The sequence below is a fragment of the Lepisosteus oculatus genome, chromosome 27 (assembly GCF_040954835.1).
Source record: "Lepisosteus oculatus isolate fLepOcu1 chromosome 27, fLepOcu1.hap2, whole genome shotgun sequence".
Taxonomy (NCBI): domain Eukaryota; kingdom Metazoa; phylum Chordata; class Actinopteri; order Semionotiformes; family Lepisosteidae; genus Lepisosteus; species Lepisosteus oculatus.
Genome location: NC_090722.1, coordinates 11,212,158 through 11,232,720, shown reverse-complemented (window position 1 = coordinate 11,232,720; position 20,563 = coordinate 11,212,158). Strand labels below are relative to the sequence as shown.

Genomic DNA, 20,563 nt, shown 5'->3' with positions numbered 1-20,563 from the left:
TTGTTCTAAGCCTCTCGACTGGGCCTATGGGAATGTTTTTTGCAAGGAGTCCCGTTTTAATTAAGATTTAAGAAGCATCCCAATAGGCGAGACTCAGGGGCTCAGACGAGCAGGATGAGCTGAAAGAGAAGGCAGAGAGAAAGGAGGGGAGGCAGATGGGGTGCAGACTGTGTGCAGGAGCACAATTCACATATTCCTCACAGTGAGATCAGGGTAACACCACAGTACAGTGCAATAAAGCCCAGTGAGATCAGAGTGAAAACACGGTATAGTGTAGTAAAGCACAGTGAGATCAGGGTGAAAGCACGGTAAAGCACCTTGAGATGGTGTTAAAACTGCAGTCAAGTGCAGTGACATCATGGTAAAACGCAGTTTACGCAGGGAGAGCGCGACTGGAACCAAATCTGTTGCAGAGTAAAGCTTGCAGAATTCTGCGCACGTCTGCCCTGGTTCAGTGCCGCACAGGGACTCCAGGCTGGGGTATCCAGCTCGTGACAGCAGGGCAGTACAGGCTCGCTGCCCCCCTGGCGGCAGGTCGGAGTGGAGGTGTGGGGGGTGGGGGTGGGGCTCCTCCTCCCCTGCCTTCACCCCCGACACACAATAGACTGTTTAAGTGACTCGGGCCACAAGTCGCAGCCGGCCGGCCGGCCGGGGTGTTAATGAGCAGGCAGGGTCAGGCCAGCGTCCCTCCCCGCTCTTTCAGAGCGAAGCACAGGCTTACAAGCACCATATGTCTGGGGTCCCCGAGTCAAGGGGGTACTCAGCCGGAAAGAGAGAGGGGTACACAATGGAACCATTCAAAGCCACTGAAGTCTGCAGAAATCCAGAGAGTGGGGAGGCACCCTTGCCGGCTCAACCCGCGCCGCTCGGGAGCGCAGGGGAGGCCGCCCGCCGGACTCGGGACGGGTTTGCTCGGCCTGATTTTCGCCGAACTCACTACGGGGCTGGTTTGCGTGGGCTGGCACTGGCTCTGAGGTCTTGGGTTCGATTGTGGGTCTGGGGCGCCTGTCTGTGGGGAGTCTGCGTGGGCCTGGGGCCAGCAGTGACGCCCTGCTCCTCAGATGTGTGCTGTGGGCAGGTGTTTCCCATGGTGCTCTGGAATCTGCAGGGCCATGCTTCATCTCTGCCTCCCCGCTGGGACAGCCAGCCATGCTCCCTGTGGACCCCCCATGCTCGTATGTGGAAACGAGAGAAATAAGAAACCAGTATATTGACTTCAGTTACATGTGGCGATATCTTGTTCCACACTCCCGAAACCCTTGGTGTAAAAACATACCTCCTGTGCTTGGTTTTAAAAGCTCTTCCCAGTAGAAAAAATATTCAGTTCCTCCAGCCTGTCAGTGAAGAACATTTCCTTAAGCCACAAAATGTATCTGATCTTCTCTGGAGTCCAGAGCAGCCATTTCTTTTCTATAGCACGGAGACCAAACTTTTACACAGTGTTCTAAATGAGGCCTCTCTAGCGTGTGAGCCAGCTGTCCTTGGTTAAAACTATCCCACATTTGTGGTTGTTTCCCCACTTTGATTAAAACACGTAACCCGGGTGTCAACGGTTTTCGTAAGCAGCCTCTTCCAGCTCAGTGTTTACCTTTCTGTGCTTGTAGGTTTTTTTATTATTTTGACTACCTGCATGTACAAACCCTGTGCTTTTCTTTCGAAAACCTTCAATTAAAGCTCTGCTTTTGAAAGACAAAATGGAAGAGCCTTGCTCGCGCTAGACCACCGTGAACAACACAGGAAACCTCTTCTAATAGTTAATTGACTTATCGAACTCATTTAAAAAACCTTTCTTCTTTTTAACACTTTAACACATTCCAGGAATTCCCCGTCACATTTCCAACCCCCCCGTCCTCCTAGTTTTCTTTCTCTTCCGCAGAGCTGGCTTAATTATTAATTGATTAATGAGCTCACTCATTAATCATTTAGCGGTTAATCACGAGGGGAAGGGGGGCTGTTTGCAGAGGAAGTGGCCGATGTGTGAAAAGCTGGGAGAGAAATAATAATAATTAAAACCCTGACTTCACATTTCCTTCTAATTATGTTTCGGCGTTAATCACCGCGAAGGCAAGGAGTTTCAGGAACTGGGCATTGTTCTGCCTCTGTTCTTACTTGAACACCCCCATCTTCTCTGCGCCACAGAGCAGGATCTATTAGAGCCGTCAGGTACACTTTTTGTCTTCTTCTCAAACCACTTAGTCATCAGGAATTTAAAGAGATTTTAAAATCCCGACCGAAATCTGATTAACCGAATAAAGTTTGGTGTTAATTAAAACTTCTTCCATTAATTTTTCTTGATTAAAAAAAAAAGAGAACAGTTGTTCTCATTTGAATATCAATGGACTGAAGCTATTTTGGGAGGAGTGGGCATGCAGCTATACCTGTTGTCATCAGTCTGTGATATTTACGTAATTTACGTCGCTTTACGGGAGAGGGTTTAATAATTTAATCGTCACAACGGAAAATGGGTCTGACGTTAAAAGTTTTTTTTTTCAAATTAAAGGGAAAAAGTCTTACTAAGACACATCCGCAGTAAAGATCGCCGAAACGCAACTTTAAAGTAAATGGATTGAAAGGGAGATAAACTATTAATCCTCTTCCTGGACTTGATGTATGTTGATAGTCGTTACCAGGGCGTGTTGTATCTGCAGAAAAACACTAATTTATACTTTCGCAAACATATGAACCCCTCTGGTCCACTCACAAGCTCGCGGTCGCACCCCACGACAAACACTATAAAATACTCTTATTAATAACGCCTTTGCTCCCAGAGCTTAATTTAAGAAAGGACCGACATTCCTAGCTCAAATGCTTCTGTAGTCTTAATCCGCCCCGGTTGGTTAAGACCTAAATAATTCCAGCTGCTTCTAGAGTGTTGTGAGAATTTGAAAAGAAGTGGGTCTTCTGCCTGTAAACGGTGCCACGGGTTATTAATATATAGCGCCTTTCATCCCAAACGACCGCACTGCGCTTTTACATACAGAAGGAAATTTCTCCAGCGAGGCGATAGACGAGGCAGGCACTCCATTAAAAAAAAAAGATAAGGCATTTACAGCGTTACTATCCTCGATAAAGAGTGGAAAAAAATAATTGAAAAACGGGCAGCTTCCCTATGGCACGGAGCCAGGCGGTACTCTGTGGGGGGAGAGTCAATTAGCAAGCGTAGGCCGCAGAATCCCCAGCCTCGATTAATTGACACCCCTGGGCGTTGAGCTAGTGTCCCAGCGGAACGGAACAAGCGAAAGAATCCCCCTTTGTTTTCTTTCGTTTCCTGCAAGAGCGAGTGACTTTTTTGTGTTATTTTTTGTTCCGTTTTCGTTTGTTTTTTTTTCCCCCACGTATTGAAAGAGCAATTGCAATTAATTATTCCTTTATTCGTTATAATTTTTTGTCATCTTTTTTTTTTAGGACTGTACCCGGGGGACCGGGCTTCGCATACGATTATTACGATGATGATTACTTACTCGCACAACTTCAGAACAAGAAACTGTTACAGGGAAGGAGGGAGGGGGCTGCGGGTGTCTTAGCATCGTGCCCTTTACCGCTGCCTCCCTCTGCCTCTCCGCGTTTCAGTAATGGCACGGAGAGTTAATGATTTAAACCTTTTCTTAAAAGCGTGGTAAATCGCCATGAAGGCCCAGCCGAGCAAAATAAAAACAAACTGGCAAGCAGAGCAGCCGTCTCTCGTACGTATCGGGAAAGCACCTGGGGCGAGAGAGAGCGAAACACCGCGGTTTGGTCAACAGACATCTTGTCAACAAGCTGACGGGCGCCGCGCAGGGTAAAAGTGGTTTGGGGGTTTCAGAGTCTGCCCTGCGGCTGGCTCGGATCTTTCTGCGCGGGGGGGGTGACAGTCAGAGGAGAGTCGGAGCTGAAACAAGACTTCGAGGAGTTTTCTTCAGCTGGAAAACTTCTCGGAGCCCCCCTAGGGAAGACGCAAACCATCCCCAGCACGCACTGCGCGGCCGTGAGCGCTCAGATGCGGGTGAGTCGCAGCAGAATAGCAATTAGAGAGAGCAGAGCGACTGCAAAACGCGGAGCATTGACGAGGAGTGAGGCGATCCGCAGCACAAAGGTATTCAAACTCCACAAGCACGGCAACTAAGGCTTCCTTCTTCATTCAACATGAGCTTGAGAGCTTGAGAGCCACCAGTGTATAACTGAGAGCGAGTTTGTGTTCTGAAGCCTCTTCTTTCATTCCTCATTTCAATTCACTGACACTGGCAGTGAAGTCTATTGACAGTCCCCAGGCTCGAGGATTCTTTATGAAGACAAATGTGCTTTTGTGGGTTTTCTCTTTCCCCCTCCTCTTCAGCACACGTTAGACTTCGCAGGCGATCCCTGTTAGCGTCATTCCTCTTTCTGGGAAGCAGGAGTCACTCGGTCAGCTGACGCTTGCTCTCGATCGTGAGACGGCTCGTGGGGTCCCCAGGGACGTGGCAGGGACGCGGTGTTCCTGCAGTCAGTGCCCCTGCAGGAGCGGGTGGTGAGACAGGAGCAGGAGCCGGGCGAAGACTGGGCAGACTGGGCCTTCTCCTGGTTTCTGATCTGCCGCGAGGGCTGACTGAGAGTATGTGAGTGTCTGCTGGGGTCTCACGGTGGCACACGGGTCGGCATTGTCGCCTCACAACCCTGGAGTTGACAGAGACATGCTGGCGGGTTTAAAGGCTCATGGTGTGTCTGTGTGTGTCCTGTGATGGACTGGTGTCCTGTCCAGGGTGTGTGAGTGTCTGTGTGTGTCCTGTGATGGACTGGTGTCCTGTCCAGGGTGTGTGAGTGTGTGTCCTGTGATGGACTGGTGTCCTGTCCAGGGTGTCCCCTGCCTTGGGCCTGTTGCTAGCTGGGATAGACTCCAGCTCCTCTACTTCCTCTACAGGAAGAGAGTTCCTGTGTGTCCTCCAGCTGCGAGCTGGGAACTGTGTTGACCATAGCTCCGGTGTCTTTGATCGGTGAGGATGGAGAAAGGCAATCGGCACAACCGGAGGATCCCAGGTGACCCGCGAAGCCCGTCCCAGAGCCCCCACGCTCGTCACGCCCGGCCCCTGTCAGCTCAAGCCAGCCGTTCGCCCTTCGAGGGCGTTCGGAACGCCGCCGCCCGGATCCGGGTCAGGGCCCAGGCATGCTTCACTGTGCTTCCCTACGGATGTGGGGCTCTTTTTTGCTCATCTCCCTTGGCTCTCCTATGGCTCGACGGCTACGGCGAAGAGTGACTGAAACACCTTGTGTTCTTTATCCGACTCGCCCGTGATGGATCAGCCGCTCCAGAGCCGTGTCCCGAGGAGAGCTCTCCGGCTCCTGGGACAGCAGCAGGGCGCAGTTTAACACCTCTCTGAAGGACAGGAGGCATTGATTTTGAGATTTTCCGGCTCAGTGCAGGCCAATGTGACAGATACAATGAGGGAGGAGGGGGTGTTGGAGTGCTGATGGCAGTTGTGAGTCTTTGTGTGTGTGGGGGGGGGGCTCAGAGGGGGGTTAGTGAGAGAGGTGGGGGGTAAGGCAGGGAGGGCGCCCCTTCTCATTGAAGGCCTCTGTCAGAGACAGCTCACACAATAAGGACTGAAGATGTGAAGAGGGTGGTGGAGAGGATTATAAGGGGGAAACAGCTCTTAAAAAGCTGTTAGGCAGCAATTTATTAAGAGGCAGAAAAGCAGGAGAGGGGAGCGGGTCAGAAGGAATGTTGCAGAAGGAGAGGGCGTGAATAACTCCTCTCCCGGCTGTCACCGCCCCGGCGTGAGGGAGCCGGTCCGGGTCGCCGACGGTCGTTCTTGTTTTTCTCGGGCGGAGCGGACACACGCGGCGGCGGGACCGGGGGGACGGGCGGACCGCAGCGATCGCAGAGCGGAGCCCGGCTCGGCAGAACGAGCGCTGGTTCTGCTGGCCCGTCCTGTGTTCAGTAGCTCAGTGTTACAGTTCTGGGCCGCAGTGTGTTCAGTGTCTCAGTCTTCACAAGAGCGCCAGGCCGCAGTGTGTTCAGTAGCTCAGTGTTACAGTTCTGGGCCGCAGTGTGTTCAGTGTCTCAGTCTTCACAAGAGCGCCAGGCCGCAGTGTGTTCAGTAGCTCAGTGTTACAGTTCTGGGCCGCAGTGTGTTCAGTGTCTCAGTCTTCACAAGAGCGCCAGGCCGCAGTGTGTTCAGTAGCTCAGTGTCACAGTGCTGGACTGCAGTGTGTTCAGCAGCTCGGTGTTCAGCTCCATGGGCTCTTGCGTCTATCACACACAGCTGGTGCTCCCGTTTCCAGGCGCTGCAGAAACACCCGTATTAATGCCACGATACAGATGGCGAAGCCATAGAAGCTGTGGATTACACCATGTCCGCAGTCCGCGCCGCCCGCCCGCCCTGCTCTTCCCTCTGCGTGGGGACACGGCGTGTCCGAGTCACCCGCGCGCGCGCGAGACGAATCCCCGCACATTTTCTGGCCTATTTTCGCGTCTACAGCGGCGTGAGATGATATTCTATGTCAAAATCCGGATTAAAGCGCATTGACCGAGCATGTTTTAACCTTGCTGATTAGAGGGTAAAAAAATACAAACCTACAGGTCGTACTATTTCTGGCGTTGACATTGCTGCTGGAATCGTCCCAACACACACACAAAACCGCTAAAATTGAACAAGGATCTGAAAATAATTCTAATAAGCCCATTTTTCTTCTCTGAAATGCTCAGCGACTGAGAAAAACGGTTTAAACGTTAAAGACGGGGCTGACAAGTCGCTTACGACTGTCAACATCCATTAGTTACGGATATTTCCTGGATTCGGAATATTAAAGGTTTTTTTACAGATTACATTTTTAAAATTCACATAATTAAGCCGCTAAAGCACCGTCAAATAATTGGCTAATTCGGCAAAAAAGGACTTAAAAGGAATTTTATATGAGTCATTAGCGTAGTTACGGTTTTGTGTGCGTTCAGCATTTCCAATAAGAATTCAAGTGCAAAGAATTAGGTTCTTTTTTTTCATTCCGAGACGTTATTTTTACTCAAGCGAGCACGTCTTGGCAAGACAAGACACGCGAAAGAAAGAACCGAAAAAAAAAAAACAAAAGAATTAACAGCAGAAAAATAAGATGTGTCTCTATCGCACGCGGGAGCGGATGGCGGGGCCCCAGTAAAAGATGAAGAAAGAAAACAGGAGTTTGTTTTTAATAGAAGATTGTTACCGCTCCCTTTCCGAGAAGGGAAAGAAATCGGTTTTCTGGATTTAGGGGGACAATGGGGCGCAGCGTCTCCCCCGATTTCCCGGCTCTTAAGGACGGGCACGCGGTCGTGTCTCGGGAAGAGGGTTCGGCTCTGAGCGGGGTCCCCCTCGCGCTGGGGGGGGTATCGCGCTCGAGCCGGGGGGGGTATTGACTCGGGCTGTGCGTGTCCCGCGCTCAGATGAAGTGTATAATTGACTGCTGACAAAGGCATCGCAGAGCCGGCTTGTTCCCTTTCAATAGAGCACCTTCAAAAAGAGGAGAGAGGGTAAATCCTGCCCCCCCGTCTCTCTCTGGGGAAAAGGCGGCTATTGAAAAGCTATTAAACACGCATTTAACAGGGCTGGATTGGAAATGAAGAGGCTTATTTAAAGAGAGAGACGGGGGCACAATAGCGGGGTTCTGGACGCCGTATGTCTCCCTTCTTTCAGCGGCTGTTACAGGGGGAGGCCCCAGCACGCTGTGTTTAAGCACCCCCCTCCCTCTTTGGGGAATAGTTTGAAGGGGTTTTAGTGCCGCCTCAACGGGCCTCCCTTTATCACACGGTCGGCCACCGTTTTCTCTCAGCTTTTTTAAACGCACAAAACAAGAAAAACGAGGGCAAGTCCCCCCCCCCCCCCGATCACTTCTTAAAACCCACTTTCTCCTCTTCTCCTCTCCGCCCGCTGCGCTCCAAGTCCGCCGAAGCGCGTCACAGCCCTCCGCGAGCCGGAGACCCTCACTGCGGTGTCGCTGCTCGTGAACTGCAGCTCCGCCTCGACAGCATCAGTTTTCCTTCTTCCAGCGCGATGGCAGGCTTATCTTATGGGTTAATTATGCATTCCAGACCTTTACTGACTTAATATTGCTTTCACCCTGGTCTCACTGGGCTTTACTGCGCTATTCTGCGCATTAATCCTGATCTCACTGCGCTGTACTGTGTTTTTACCCTGATCTCACTCCGCACTGATGTGCTGTCTGGATGAGAGCATCCAGTCGTGGTTACAGAGGAAAGTCTCTGTAAAATAAACGAGACAAACGGACCAATGAGGCGGATGTGCTGACGGCCTCACCACCCAGCCGCCCGATAATTACAGCACCACAAGCGCCGCTAATTACAGTCTGGTTAATAATCCCGGGGCTCCTCTCTCCAGCAGCGCAGTGCTGCAGCGCTCTCGGTGCGGACAGCGGCTTCCTTGCGGTGTGTGTGGGCGCCTGTGTCCGGTCCGCGCTCGGAGACCCCCCCCGCGCTTTAGGAGTAAAGACGCAGACGTCCTGCAGTCTCCTCTCTTCCAGAGGGAAACTGGTTCCAATCCACTTGTAAATGTTCCTGGATGTATCAGACGATCTCCTGGCGCATGATCACGCCTGGTCTTTGTTGAGGGTCTGAGCAGTGGACACAGCAGAGGGCAGAGAACCAGTCTCTTCACTGTCTCACCTTCCTCACATCCTTTTTCTCTCCTCCTCCTCCTCTGTCCCAGCAGGCAGGGCGGCCTACTTCTCCCAGGAGCCCAAGGACCAGGTGGTGGTGTCGGGCCAGTCGGTCACTCTGCCCTGCGTGATCGTGGGGTACCGCGGGATGGTGCAGTGGACCAAGGACGGGCTGGCGCTGGGCGGGGAGAGAGACCTGCCAGGTGAGGTCACTGTCGGGCCGTGAGGAGCGGAGGGCTGCACCAGGACACTGCGAGGCAGAGAAACAAGTTGTGTTGGCAGGTGGCAGAGGGGTGCAGTGATCACCATTGCTGTTTCTCAGTACTGGGCTCAGTTCCTGTCTGTGTGGAGTTTGCATGTTCTCCTCTCATTTGCATGTGTTTCCTCTGGGCGCTCCGGTTTGTTCCCATGGACCAAAGACATGCTGGTGGCTTAGTTGGCTTCTGGGAAAATCGGTCCTTGTGTGTGTGTCCTGTGATGGACTTTCCTGTCCAGGGTGCATCATGCCTTGTGCCCAGTGCTTTCTGGGATAGGCTCCGGGCCGCCAGTAAGTGGTTATTGAAAGGATGTGATAATGTTGTCTTGTTCTGTGCTGGCTTGACGGCTGTCTGCCTCGCGTCTCCCCTGCAGGCTGGGAGCGGTACTCCATCATGGGCGACGCCTCGACGGGGGAACACAGCCTCTTCATCGACTCGGCCGAGCTGGGGGACGACGCTGTGTATGAGTGCCAGGCCACACAGGCGGCACTGCGCTCCCACCGCGCCAAGCTCACCGTGCTGGGTAAGACCCAGCGCCCGTTTTTAACCCCAGTCCAGGCAGGACTACAGACTAAAGAGACTCAGTTCCTCCAGCCTGTCAGTGTGGGACACTCCCTTCAGACTAAAGAGACTCAGTTCCTCCAGCCTGTCAGTGTGGGACACTCCCTTCAGACTAAAGAGACTCAGTTCCTCAAGCCTTTCAGTGTGGGACACTCCCTTCAGCTCCAGAAATTATCCAGTTGCTCTTCTCTGGACTTGATTCCAGAGCAGACAAACAAGATTTTCACTGACTTACCCAGAACCACTTAAATGAAATGAACATGTCCCTGGGTTGTTGGGCTGTCAAATTCAGTTTATGGAGGGTCTCTCCATACAGCCTGCTGAGCATTCAATTTTAATTGGGCTTCATTATTTAGTTAATAGGACTCTGTGGGAAGATTTTGGAAACGGCTCTTAGATCTAACGCATCTCTATAATGAGCTGTGAAAGACCTTGAATTCTTTTTGAAAATGTAAGTCGTGCATCCATGGCGTCTGTTTAAACAGGCTGTGGAATATTAAGAGAGACAGAAAGTCTCTCTTTAGCTCAAGAGCTGGCAGGTATGTTCAGGTACAAGCCTGACAGCCGCTGATAGCACTGCGCTAACTCTGGGGAAAAAAAGCCCAGCTCGTCTCCGTTGGGCTTGATTGATCGAAAAACGCAGAGAAGACGGTTGATCTCTGCAAAATGTTCCAAAATGTGATTCTGAGTATTCAGGGTTATCACTGGGGCGCAGTCGCAAACTGACTAGCATGAACATTGAAAAGTCAGGATCCTGCGCAGTTAGCACATTTTCCAGTGAGTCACGAAATCTGTCAGCGGCGCGGCCCCTTTCTGAATTAACGCAGAGCGATCTGCATCGCGTCCGACACAGCCTCTGGCTGGGGCGCCGCGGCAGAGCGAACGTGGAGCGGCAGTGCCATCTAGTGGCCGCACGGAGTATTGCAAAGTCCTTCTTATTGCTGGAGGACGTTAGATGGCTTAATAGGTTCCACTTCAATTTGGGAAGTTATTTCCTGTAGCTATTGTTTCTCATGTTTAGGTACGTCTCCTAATGTAATGATAAAAAACTTTGTTATATCATAAAACCATATACCCCTGTTCCTCTCAGTACTACCTCGGTTCCTGCACTGACTGGCTGTTGGAACTGAACCCTTTTAGTCTTAAACAGAGAAGTCTGTGAAGGGACCTGGTGCCAGTATTCAACATCCCCGACGACACTGGCAACATCAGCCCGGCAGACTTCTTCAGAATGAACAGTAAACCAGGAGCCAGAGGTCACAAGCAGAACAGGCACTTCTATCCGATTGTTGAAGTCGGTACCCTGGCTTCTTCCCCGAGCTGGCTGGAGGAGATCCTGGGATCAGTCAGCTCCTGATGTCAGATGGGCTCAGTGGGTCAGACCAAAGGCCAACCGGCTGGGTTATGGGGTTACGGAAAGTGTGTGACGCTGTTCCTCCTGCCAGCAGGGGTGCAGTCTATGACTTTGTGATAGTAATAATCCTGCCTGCCAGCACTAGGTGGCAGTGTGGTGCATCGCGAGGGTGAGGTGGACAAACCGGGTTCCCACATTGATCGCTGCTTCGCGGGGCAGTTCCTCATATTTTGGCCGGCGGTTGTGTGTTGTTCCAGTGCCCCCGGGGGACCCCGTGGTGGAGGGCGGCCCGGTGGTGAAGCTCAAGGCCCACGCGCCCCACAACCTCACCTGCCGGGCCGCGGGCGCCAAGCCCGCCGCCGAGATCGCCTGGTACCGGGACGGGGAGCTGCAGGAGTCCGCTGTCTACTCCAAGGTAAGGCCTCCCGCCAAGCCTACAGCGCCCCAACATCGGAGAACCAAGAAGGCTGTTACCCAGAACTCCCTCCAGCTGGCGTGGCACCGTGTCGGGGGCTCCAGGGGGCGCTGTGCACTTCTCATTCTCACCCTCTCTATCCAGAGTGTCATGGAGGATGGGAAGAGGGAGACGGCTGTGAGCATGCTCCTGGTCACCCCGGAAGACAAGGACACCGGTCGCACCTTCACCTGTCGCGTCACGAACCCGGCCGCGCCTGCTGGGAAGCAAATCTCTGTGGCCCTCAACGTGCAGCGTGAGTCCAGCACACTGAACAGCCCAGTCACAGGACTCTAGACTCTTCTAGTCCCTGTGGAGTCCAGCACACTGAACAGCCCAGTCACAGGGCTCTAGACTCTTCTAGTCCCTGTGGAGTCCAGGACACTGACACACAGCCCAGTCACAGGGCTCTGGACTCTTCTAGTCCCTGTGGAGTCCAGCACACTGACACAGCCCAGTCACAGGCTCTAGACTCTTCTAGTCCCTGTGGAGTCCAGCACACTGACACAGCCCAGTCACAGGCTCTGAACTCATCTAGTCCCTGTGGAGTCCAGCACACTGACACAGCCCAGTCACAGGCTCTAGACTCTTCTTGTCCCTGTGGAGTCCAGCACACTGACACAGCCCAGTCACAGGCTCTGAACTCATCTAGTCCCTGTGGAGTCCAGCACACTGACACAGCCCAGTCACAGGGCTCTAGACTCTTCTAGTCCCTGTGGAGTCCAGCACACTGACACAGCCCAGTCACAGGGCTCTAGACTCCTCTAGTCCCTGTGGAGTCCAGCACACTGACACAGCCCAGTCACAGGGCTCTAGACTCTTCTAGTCCCTGTGGAGTCCAGCACACTGACACAGCCCAGTCACAGCGATCTAGACTCCTCTAGTCCCTGTGGAGTCCAGCACACTGACACAGCCCAATCACAGCGATCTAGACTCCTCTAGTCCCTGTGGAGTCCAGCACACTGACACAGCCCAGTCACAGGCTCTAGACTCTTCTAGTTCCTGTGGAGTCCAGCACACTGACACAGCCCAGTCACAGGCTCTAGACTCCTCTAGTCCCTGTGGAGTCCAGCACACTGACACAGCCCAGTCACAGGCTCTAGACTCTTCTAGTCCCTGTGGAGTCCAGCACACTGACACAGCCCAGTCACAGGCTCTAGACTCCTCTAGTCCCTGTGGAGTCCAGCACACTGACACAGCCCAGTCACAGGCTCTAGACTCCTCTAGTCCCTGTGGAGTCCAGCACACTGACACAGCCCAGTCACAGGGCTCTAGACTCTTCTAGTCCCTGTGGAGTCCAGTACAGTGACACAGCCCAGTCACAGGGCTCTAGACTCTTCTAGTCCCTGTGGAGTCCAGCACACTGACACAGCCCAGTCACTGGGCTCTAGACTCTTCTAGTCCCTGTGGAGTCCAGCACACTGACACAGCCCAGTCACTGGGCTCTAGACTCTTCTAGTCCCTGTGGAGTCCAGCACACTGACACAGCCCAGTCACTGGGCTCTAGACTCTTCTAGTCCCTGTGGAGTCCAGCACACTGACACAGCCCAGTCACAGGGCTCTGGACTCTTCTAGTCCCTGTGGAGTCCAGCACACTGACACAGCCCAGTCACAGGGCTCTAGACTCTTCTAGTCCCTGTGGAGTCCAGCACACTGACACAGCCCAGTCACAGGGCTCTAGACTCTTCTAGTCCCTGTGGAGTCCAGGACACTGACACACAGCCCAGTCACAGGGCTCTAGACTCTTCTAGTCCCTGTGGAGTCCAGCACACTGACACAGCCCAGTCACAGGCTCTAGACTCTTCTAGTCCCTGTGGAGTCCAGCACACTGACACAGCCCAGTCACAGGGCTCTAGACTCTTCTAGTCCCTGTGGAGTCCAGCACACTGACACAGCCCAGTCACAGGGCTCTAGACTCTTCTAGTCCCTGTGGAGTCCAGGACACTGACACACAGCCCAGTCACAGGCTCTAGACTCTTCTAGTCCCTGTGGAGTCCAGGACACTGACACACAGCCCAGTCACAGGCTCTAGACTCTTCTAGTCCCTGTGGAGTCCAGCACACTGACACAGCCCAGTCACAGGGCTCTAGACTCTTCTAGTCCCTGTGGAGTCCAGGACACTGACACACAGCCCAGTCACAGGGCTCTAGACTCTTCTAGTCCCTGTGGAGTCTAGTACACTGACACAGCCCAGTCACAGGCTCTAGACTCTTCTAGTCCCTGTGGAGTCCAGCACACTGACACACAGCCCAGTCACAGGCTCTAGACTCTTCTAGGCGTATACAGTAAATATGTCTGTTTGTTCTTATGTTTACAGACCCCCCGTCTGTCACCCTGTCTGTACAGCCGCAGACGGTCATGGAGGGATCAAAAGTCCTTTTCCTCTGTTCTGCTTCTGCCAATCCAGAAATCACGGGATACAGGTCTGTACATCTCCTCCACGATACCAGTACACCCGATACCCCCCTCTCCAAGCCCATACTGTACAATAACTGCATCCGGGTCCCTGTCTCCCTCTCTCCTGGAATGCACCAGTTAGGAGAGTTTCAGATCTCTATAATATGTATAGAAAAAATCTTAAAAGCATGTGGAAATAACTCTTTAACCAAGAGTGCAGTGATGAAGACAGGGGTGCAGTGATGAAGAGCTGTAGTGATGAAGACAGGGGTACAGTGATGAAGACAGGGGTGCAGTGATGAAGACAGGGGTGCAGTGCTGGCAGGGGTGACGCCTGGGGTGAGAGTGAGGTGTCATGTCTTCCCCTGGGCAGTGCCCTGTTGCCCATCGCTCGCTGATCGTGTCCGGCTCTCTCCCAGGTGGGCAAAAGGCGGGGTCCCGATTTCAGAGGCCAATGGGGACAGCCTGGAGGTGACTGTGGACCACACCTACTTCACCGACCCTGTGTCCTGCGAGGTGTCCAACTCTGTGGGCAGCACCAATGTCAGCACGCTAGTGGACGTGCAGTGTAAGTTCCTGGCCGACCCCGAAGGCCCCGTATCAATGATTTCGATCAAGTTCACATAAGCACCCCCAAACCCTGCTGTGATCACTCACAGTCTCTGTGGGAGGTCAAGGGTTAAATGTGTGCTGGTCACCAGCATGGCCATCATCACACTGGCTTGGGTGGTGACTCTGAGTGGGCATTATGCCAGAGTTCAATTGCGTTATTGATTACATATTGTCTGTTTTTAGCCCACGCATACGTCTCGCCAGTAGACTGTATTGATCAGGTGTAGGCTGTGCAGATCACGCCGTGTTGATCCCGTGTCCGTGTCTGCAGTTGGCCCCAGGCTGCTGTCCGAGCCCAGACCGCTGGTGGTGGACATCGGGATGGACGCGGCCTTCACCTGCTCCTGGACGGGAAACCCGCCCCTCACCCTGGCCTGGACCAAAGTGGGCTCCAGCGTGGTGAGTCAGGGCAGCGAGGTCAGCTCTGCGTCTGGCCTGCTTGACAGGGGTGTTGTAGCGGAGAATCCCTCACTGTCGGGGGTTCGGGTTTGGATTTAGGGGTGAGATAAGGGTTAGAGGTTAGGGTCAAGGGTCAACAGTTAGAGAATAGGGGATAGGGTTCAGGTGTAAGATTAAAGTTTAGAGGTGTGGGGTTAGGTTACAGGTTAAAGGGTTAGGATGAGGGATAGAGTTCAGGGTTTGGTTTAGGGTTAATGGGTTGGAATAGGGGATAGGGGTCAGAGGTTATGGTCAGGGTTATCGTAAATTCACCATGTGCTATCGACCCCCTGCTGTCCCCCAGGTCCTCAGCAATGGCAACACTCTGCAGCTGAAGGCCGTCACCCAGGAGGACGCTGGCACCTACTCCTGCAAGGCCATCGTGCCACGCATCGGCGTCGCCGAGAAGGAGGTCACGCTCACCGTCAACGGTCAGAGCCCCCTGCGTCCGTCCTCCCTTCCCTTCGGCCCCTCTTTGGCTCTTGTTTGTCTGGGATTTGCTTCTTTTTCACAAGATGCTAACGGGAAGAGGCCCGTCAAGCTAGTTTCATACCCAGTAGCTAACTGATCCATGGATCTCTTACAGTTATTAATTGAAAGAAGGGTATCAGTTTCAACAACATGGACAGCTTGTTCCACACTCCCACCACCCTTTGTGTACAGAAGCACCTCTTGTTCTCAGATTTAAATGTGCTTCCCCATAGTTTCCATTTTTATCCTCTGGTTTGTGTTTTGAGTGTCCATGTTGACAAAGCACACTGGGATGTATAGACGATTGACTTTGAGGATTTTGAACACTTGTATCATGTCCCCTCGTAGTTTTCTCTGTTCAAGACTGAAAAGGTTCAGTTCCTTCAGCCTGTCAGTGGAGGAGCATTGGAATAATATCGGTAAAGTCGTTATCTTCATCATTATTTCTGCCTGCCTGACAATGTGCCTCCCCCCTCTGTCACCCCAGGCCCGCCCATCATCACCGCCGACACCACGCAGCACGCAGCCAAGAACACCAAGGGCAAGCTGGAGTGCCTGGTGGGCAGCAGCCCTCCCCCTGACAAGATTGTAAGTGGGTGTGGCACGGTAGTAAGTGAGCGTGCTGTGAAAGTGGGCGTGGTTGAATAGCACGTGGGAGTGGTGAGATTACTAGTAAGGGGGGGTGGTCAGATTGTAAGGGGGCGTGGTGAGATGGTAGACATGTGTGCTGTGAAAGTGGGCGTGGTGAGCTAGTAAGGGGGCGTGGTGAGCTAGTAAGGGGGTGTGGTGAGCTAGTAAGGGGGCGTGGTTGAATAGCAAGTGAGCCTGATCTGGGAAATGAGTTAAAGCAGAACCAGCAGCTCGAGGAGCCTGTGCCTTTCATGTCACACTCACGAGGTGTTATGGACAAGCTCTTCCCTCTCTCTCTCTAGGTCTGGTCTTTCGGGGAGACCACCCTGGCCTCCGGCACGTCGGGGCGCTTCTCGGTCACCACGGTGACGACGGACCGCGGCACGCTCTCCTCGCTGGTGATCGCCGAGACGCTGCCCGAGGACTTCGCCCTACGCTACAACTGCACCGCCTGGAACCGGTTCGGCACGGGCACCGTGTTGGTCACCCTCAAGGAGCAAGGTGGGGGGCAGCAGGGCGCTCTCCCAGCTCAGGGGGGGCCTTGAGTGTTGCTGGAGGGTAGAGGGTGTTTGCTCATGATTATCTCAATAACGAGATCAGCGCTTCATGGACATAATAGGACCCAGTTCTCAGTCCTTCCCAGTTACAAGCTTCTGCCATGTTTTCAGGTATTGATGCTGTAAGGAGACCTAAGAAGCCTGGTTAGGAGGAGCAGCAGTGATGGTTGAATAATGGTTATTTCTAAACTGGAGAATAAATTAACATAGTTGCTTACTGTCTGTAGCAGAACTTTCTCTTAGGTCAGCGAGTACCAGGCACCTGAGCCCATAACAACTCACAGGAATACTCACTTTCGGGTTCATGAGGCCTTGTTGCAGAGTATTCATAGGTCTTCTACACAAAGGAATCTTGAGAAGCGCTTTTCTTTCTCCACTTGGCGGCCTCTGGTGGCGGGCCACTGATACTACAGCCCCTTCACACACCAGCCTGCCTCCTCACCGTTTAGGAAAGCGCTCACCCGGGTGTAACCCAGGGGTCCTGACAGCTCTGCTCTCTCTCTGTTGGCAGAAGCGCTCCCCCTGGTGATCATCGTGGGCGCTGCAGTCGGGGGCGGCTGCGTGCTCCTCATCTTCCTCATCACTGTGGTCTCCCTGTGCTGCAGGAATTCTGGGAAAGGTGAGGTCAAAGATCACTGCCGAGCACAGCAATAATGTACCTAATTAGACCTTCTCAGCTGTTTTTCTGTTTCCTAAGGCAGATGAGAACTTCAGGCTACTTAAAAGTTTCTGTACGTAAAGTGTCGCTAAGTAAGTGAAACAATACAAACTGGTCTTATTAGAAAATTCTTAGTTAATAGTTAGTATGAGTGGTAAATTTAAAAACCCACCAGTCACAAGAACCAGGACTGAGGTGTCCTGACGTAAACATGGGGTGAAGAAGATCTTTAATCCCCGAAAGCAAAGGAAGTTTTTCTCCAGATCCACTCTCCTTTGTTAGTTTCCCGATCTCACAGTCTCTCACTCAACCTCCTCTTCTTCTATTTCTACCCCCCACCCCAGGCAAGAAAAGTGCCCGTTTGTCCAAGAGTGACATTAGGGTTCAGATCGTGCACAGCGACCACAATGCCGCGCGAGCCAACGAGGACGAAGAGGACGTCAAAGAGCCAATGGTACGTCTCCGTTTCCTGATTGGCGGGGCCAATGAGCCTCGTTCTGCAGCAGAGACGTTCTGCTCGGGTTCCACCAGCGCCAGGACTTCTCTATGTGAACCAGCACAGGCTCCTCCCCCTGTTGTGACACCTTCCAGTTGCTTTCCTGCATGTTCGCAGCATTTAGTGCCAGAAGCTCGCAGATGGTAAAATCCGGAACGGATTTCTGGATCGAACTGCAGCGTACATCTGCAATTTGGTAGAGAGGGTGTATCTTAGACTTCTAAAATGAAAAAAAAAACACACAGCTTTGTAAAACTGGGGCACCCTTCCCTTGGTTTTCCAGGCTCCTAACAGTGAGTCTCCCGGGACGTCCCGCACGGAGCACAGCGATCTCCTGGAAGAGGAAGAGGACGAGCGCTCGGATATCAAGGTACGGGGTTCTGTCCTGAGTCGCTGGAGACGGTCCTGAGGTACTCCAGCTCCGGGTTTTCTCTGCCTGTCTGTGGGCCGTGCCGGCGCAGGCCGTGCTGTAGGCCACAAACTTCCTCAGATTTACACCAGGTGTTACACCAGAAGTTCAGCTGTTTCTGTGTTATATGCACAGGTGCAACGAGGGGGCCAGCAGAGCAGGAGGTGTTTCGGGGGGCTGTACTACCGGCTGCCCTCCTCCTCTTCCTCGCCCCCGGCCTCACCCCGCCCCCCCGTTTCTCTGTTTCCCCACAGGACCCGACCAACGGCTACTACAACGTGCGCACGCACGAGGACCGCCACCTGCGCAGCGGCTTCTCCGAGTACGTGCCCGCCGCGCGCCCGGTCTACACGCCCTCACAGCTGCCCTCGCCCAGCCCCCTGTACGGCCAGCCGCGCGTCTACGACTACAGCTCCCGCTACGGCACGGCCAGCGGGGGGCGCCCCAGCTACGAGCCGCCGCCGCCGCCACCGGAGCGCGCCTACGCCCCCGAGGCCCTGTACCCGGGCTCGGCCTACCTCCCGGCCACCTACGGGCGCGCCTTCACCAGCTACGTCAAGCCCTCGGCCTACGAGAAGGTGGAGGCCTACGAGCACTCGGACCAGGCCAGCAAGGCGTCCAGCTCCTCGCGCTTCTCCTACGCCTCCTCGCACGAGTACGGGCGGCCGCTGCACCAGCGCATGCAGACGCACGTGTGACCCGCGGCCAGCGCTCTCTGAGTTGCCCCTCAGGCGGGACCCCTCTGGACACACCAGACACACCGGCCGCCACCCCCCACCCTGCAGACCTGCTTCTCTCTTTTTCCCCTTGTGACGTTGGTACGTGTGACGTCAGACGCACGCAAACGCCTCACGTCGAGCGTCATGTCCTGGGAGCGGCGGACTCGCTGGCGGGGGCGGGGCCAGGGCGCACGCTCCCACGCGTGTCTGCGGCGGACCTGACAGCGGTTGTCTGGCTCGCGGGGTATGGCGGGGACCGATTCTTTCGGCGTTTACAAGGACCTTTTCACTGGATCTTACACAACTGTAAATGTATATGTTGCGTCTTTGTCTTCGGCGTCTGTGGGCATGCCAGCGGTTTTGTTAAGCACACGCGTGGACGCCGGTGTCCTCATCGTCGCCGGCCGGCCAGCTGGCACCGCCGTGGCGGGGACTCGGAACGGAAAAACCCAGGAACAATCCCCGTGGGAACACAGCTCGGGTTTCTGGATTATAAATTCAGCGGGATCCTTTCTTTCAGAAATGCACGATTTTTTTTCTCTTGTTGAAAGTCGTCTGCATGCGAGAGCAACGGGACGGGTCCGCCCGGAGGGAAGCGGAGGTGACCCCCCCTCTCCAAGCCCTGAGTGTTGGGGGGGGTAGCAGAGGTGGTATTTCATAGCCAAAGCGGGAGGCGAGAGGTGGGACTGCAGCGTACAATCCTGGAAGAGGGGCGGGTCCTCTGGGGTACACGACGCTGGCTGTGTTCTCGGCGGGAGGTGCTGTTCGTGTGGCGGGTCAGTGCAGGAGCCCCGTGTTGTAACTTATTCCTGGTCGGCGGGGGGGGCTGTGTCCTGTCGCGCGAGGTACTCCCCCCCCTGACTCTACTGACTCTAGCCACGCGGGCCTGTTCACCCCCCCCCACACACACACACACACACACGTGCGCGCACCTCCCCCAGTGCCAAAGCAAAATTAAACAAACTGCCCGGCCGCCTGCGGCGAGGGTGACGTCGGCGAGCCTGGGGAGGGTGGGGTCAGGCCCGGGGCGAGCGGGCTGCGCCCTGACCCGCACGCGGAGTCGGGGGGGACCCCTCTGTCGGTCCTAAGGACTGGGACTGAGCTCCGCGGACGCACACTGCCGCTGTTCCGGACTGCGGCCGGAACCATGAAGGTAGAAACCATTGCTTGTCTTATTTTTATATTTTATATAAGCCTTAACGTACAGCTTATTAAGCTGCTGTTGTAAATTATCTTTATGTATAATACATATCGGTATATATGAATACCTATATATCTGTTCTGATTTCCCCTCCACGCTGTTCCCCACTCCACCCTCCACAGAAGGAGAAAAGAGCAAGCTTCCAGCGCACAGTCAATAATCGTTTTTCGTTTTTTAAAGAAAATGTACCAAGAAGTTTATTTGCTAAAGGATTTATCGTCGCCTGTATCTTTGTACACATTTATATTTAATAAAACTATTTGAGATAAAAGCAGCTGGCTGGCGTGGAGTTATTGTGACGGGACCCCTGGCCAGGACACGGACACTAGGCCAAACCTGGGAGGAACGCGCTGACTCCACACAGACCGCAGCGCTGCTCCTGCCCCGGGTCGCACTCCAACACAAAAGCCCTGGAGATTAAAGGGAGCTGGCTGGTATTGTGCACCTCACGGACAGCGCGGAGCTGTGGTTGGGTGACGTGGGAGATGGCAAGTTCAAACCCCTCATGGGGCTCTCTCTCTGAACACCCCTGAGCCAGGGACTGGCCCTACAGGGCAGCCGTCAAGGCTGAAGTCTGAGCCCTGTCCCCGCAGACCCCCCTGGAGTGAGGCTCCTGCAGCAGGAAGGGGACTGGGTTTGAGTCTTTGGCCTGGCGTGGCTGGACCAGTGGACAGCGACAGCGGTCAGAGGTTTTCACTTCTCGGAGGGGGGGGCAGGTGGGCCTGACTTGACCACCATTGGAACTTTGATT

General features: G+C 53.9%; 1 protein-coding gene across 3 annotated transcripts in view; it reads left to right on the top strand.

Annotated features, from left to right (window-relative positions):
* The window catches only part of kirrel3l (kirre like nephrin family adhesion molecule 3, like), a 30,275-nt gene extending 10,187 nt beyond the window's left edge, over positions 1-20,088 (top strand). The window contains exons 1-15 of one of the 3 annotated variants that reach the window (XM_015336580.2): positions 2,905-4,072; positions 8,652-8,801; positions 9,229-9,378; positions 11,028-11,185; positions 11,330-11,480; positions 13,542-13,647; positions 14,041-14,189; positions 14,505-14,632; positions 14,976-15,102; positions 15,630-15,730; positions 16,075-16,273; positions 16,841-16,948; positions 17,332-17,441; positions 17,767-17,853; positions 18,147-20,088. In XM_015336580.2, coding sequence (XP_015192066.2) covers positions 8,747-8,801; positions 9,229-9,378; positions 11,028-11,185; positions 11,330-11,480; positions 13,542-13,647; positions 14,041-14,189; positions 14,505-14,632; positions 14,976-15,102; positions 15,630-15,730; positions 16,075-16,273; positions 16,841-16,948; positions 17,332-17,441; positions 17,767-17,853; positions 18,147-18,590 — 2,073 coding nt within the window. In that variant the 5' untranslated portion in view covers positions 2,905-4,072; positions 8,652-8,746 and the 3' untranslated portion in view covers positions 18,591-20,088. Of the gene's footprint in view, positions 1-2,904; positions 4,073-8,648; positions 8,802-9,228; positions 9,379-11,027; positions 11,186-11,329; positions 11,481-13,541; positions 13,648-14,040; positions 14,190-14,504; positions 14,633-14,975; positions 15,103-15,629; positions 15,731-16,074; positions 16,274-16,840; positions 16,949-17,331; positions 17,442-17,766; positions 17,854-18,146 lie in introns of those variants that run through there. The other 2 variants (XM_069185300.1, XM_069185299.1) reach the window with 2 other exon arrangements.
* The last annotated feature ends 475 nt before the right edge of the window (positions 20,089-20,563 follow it).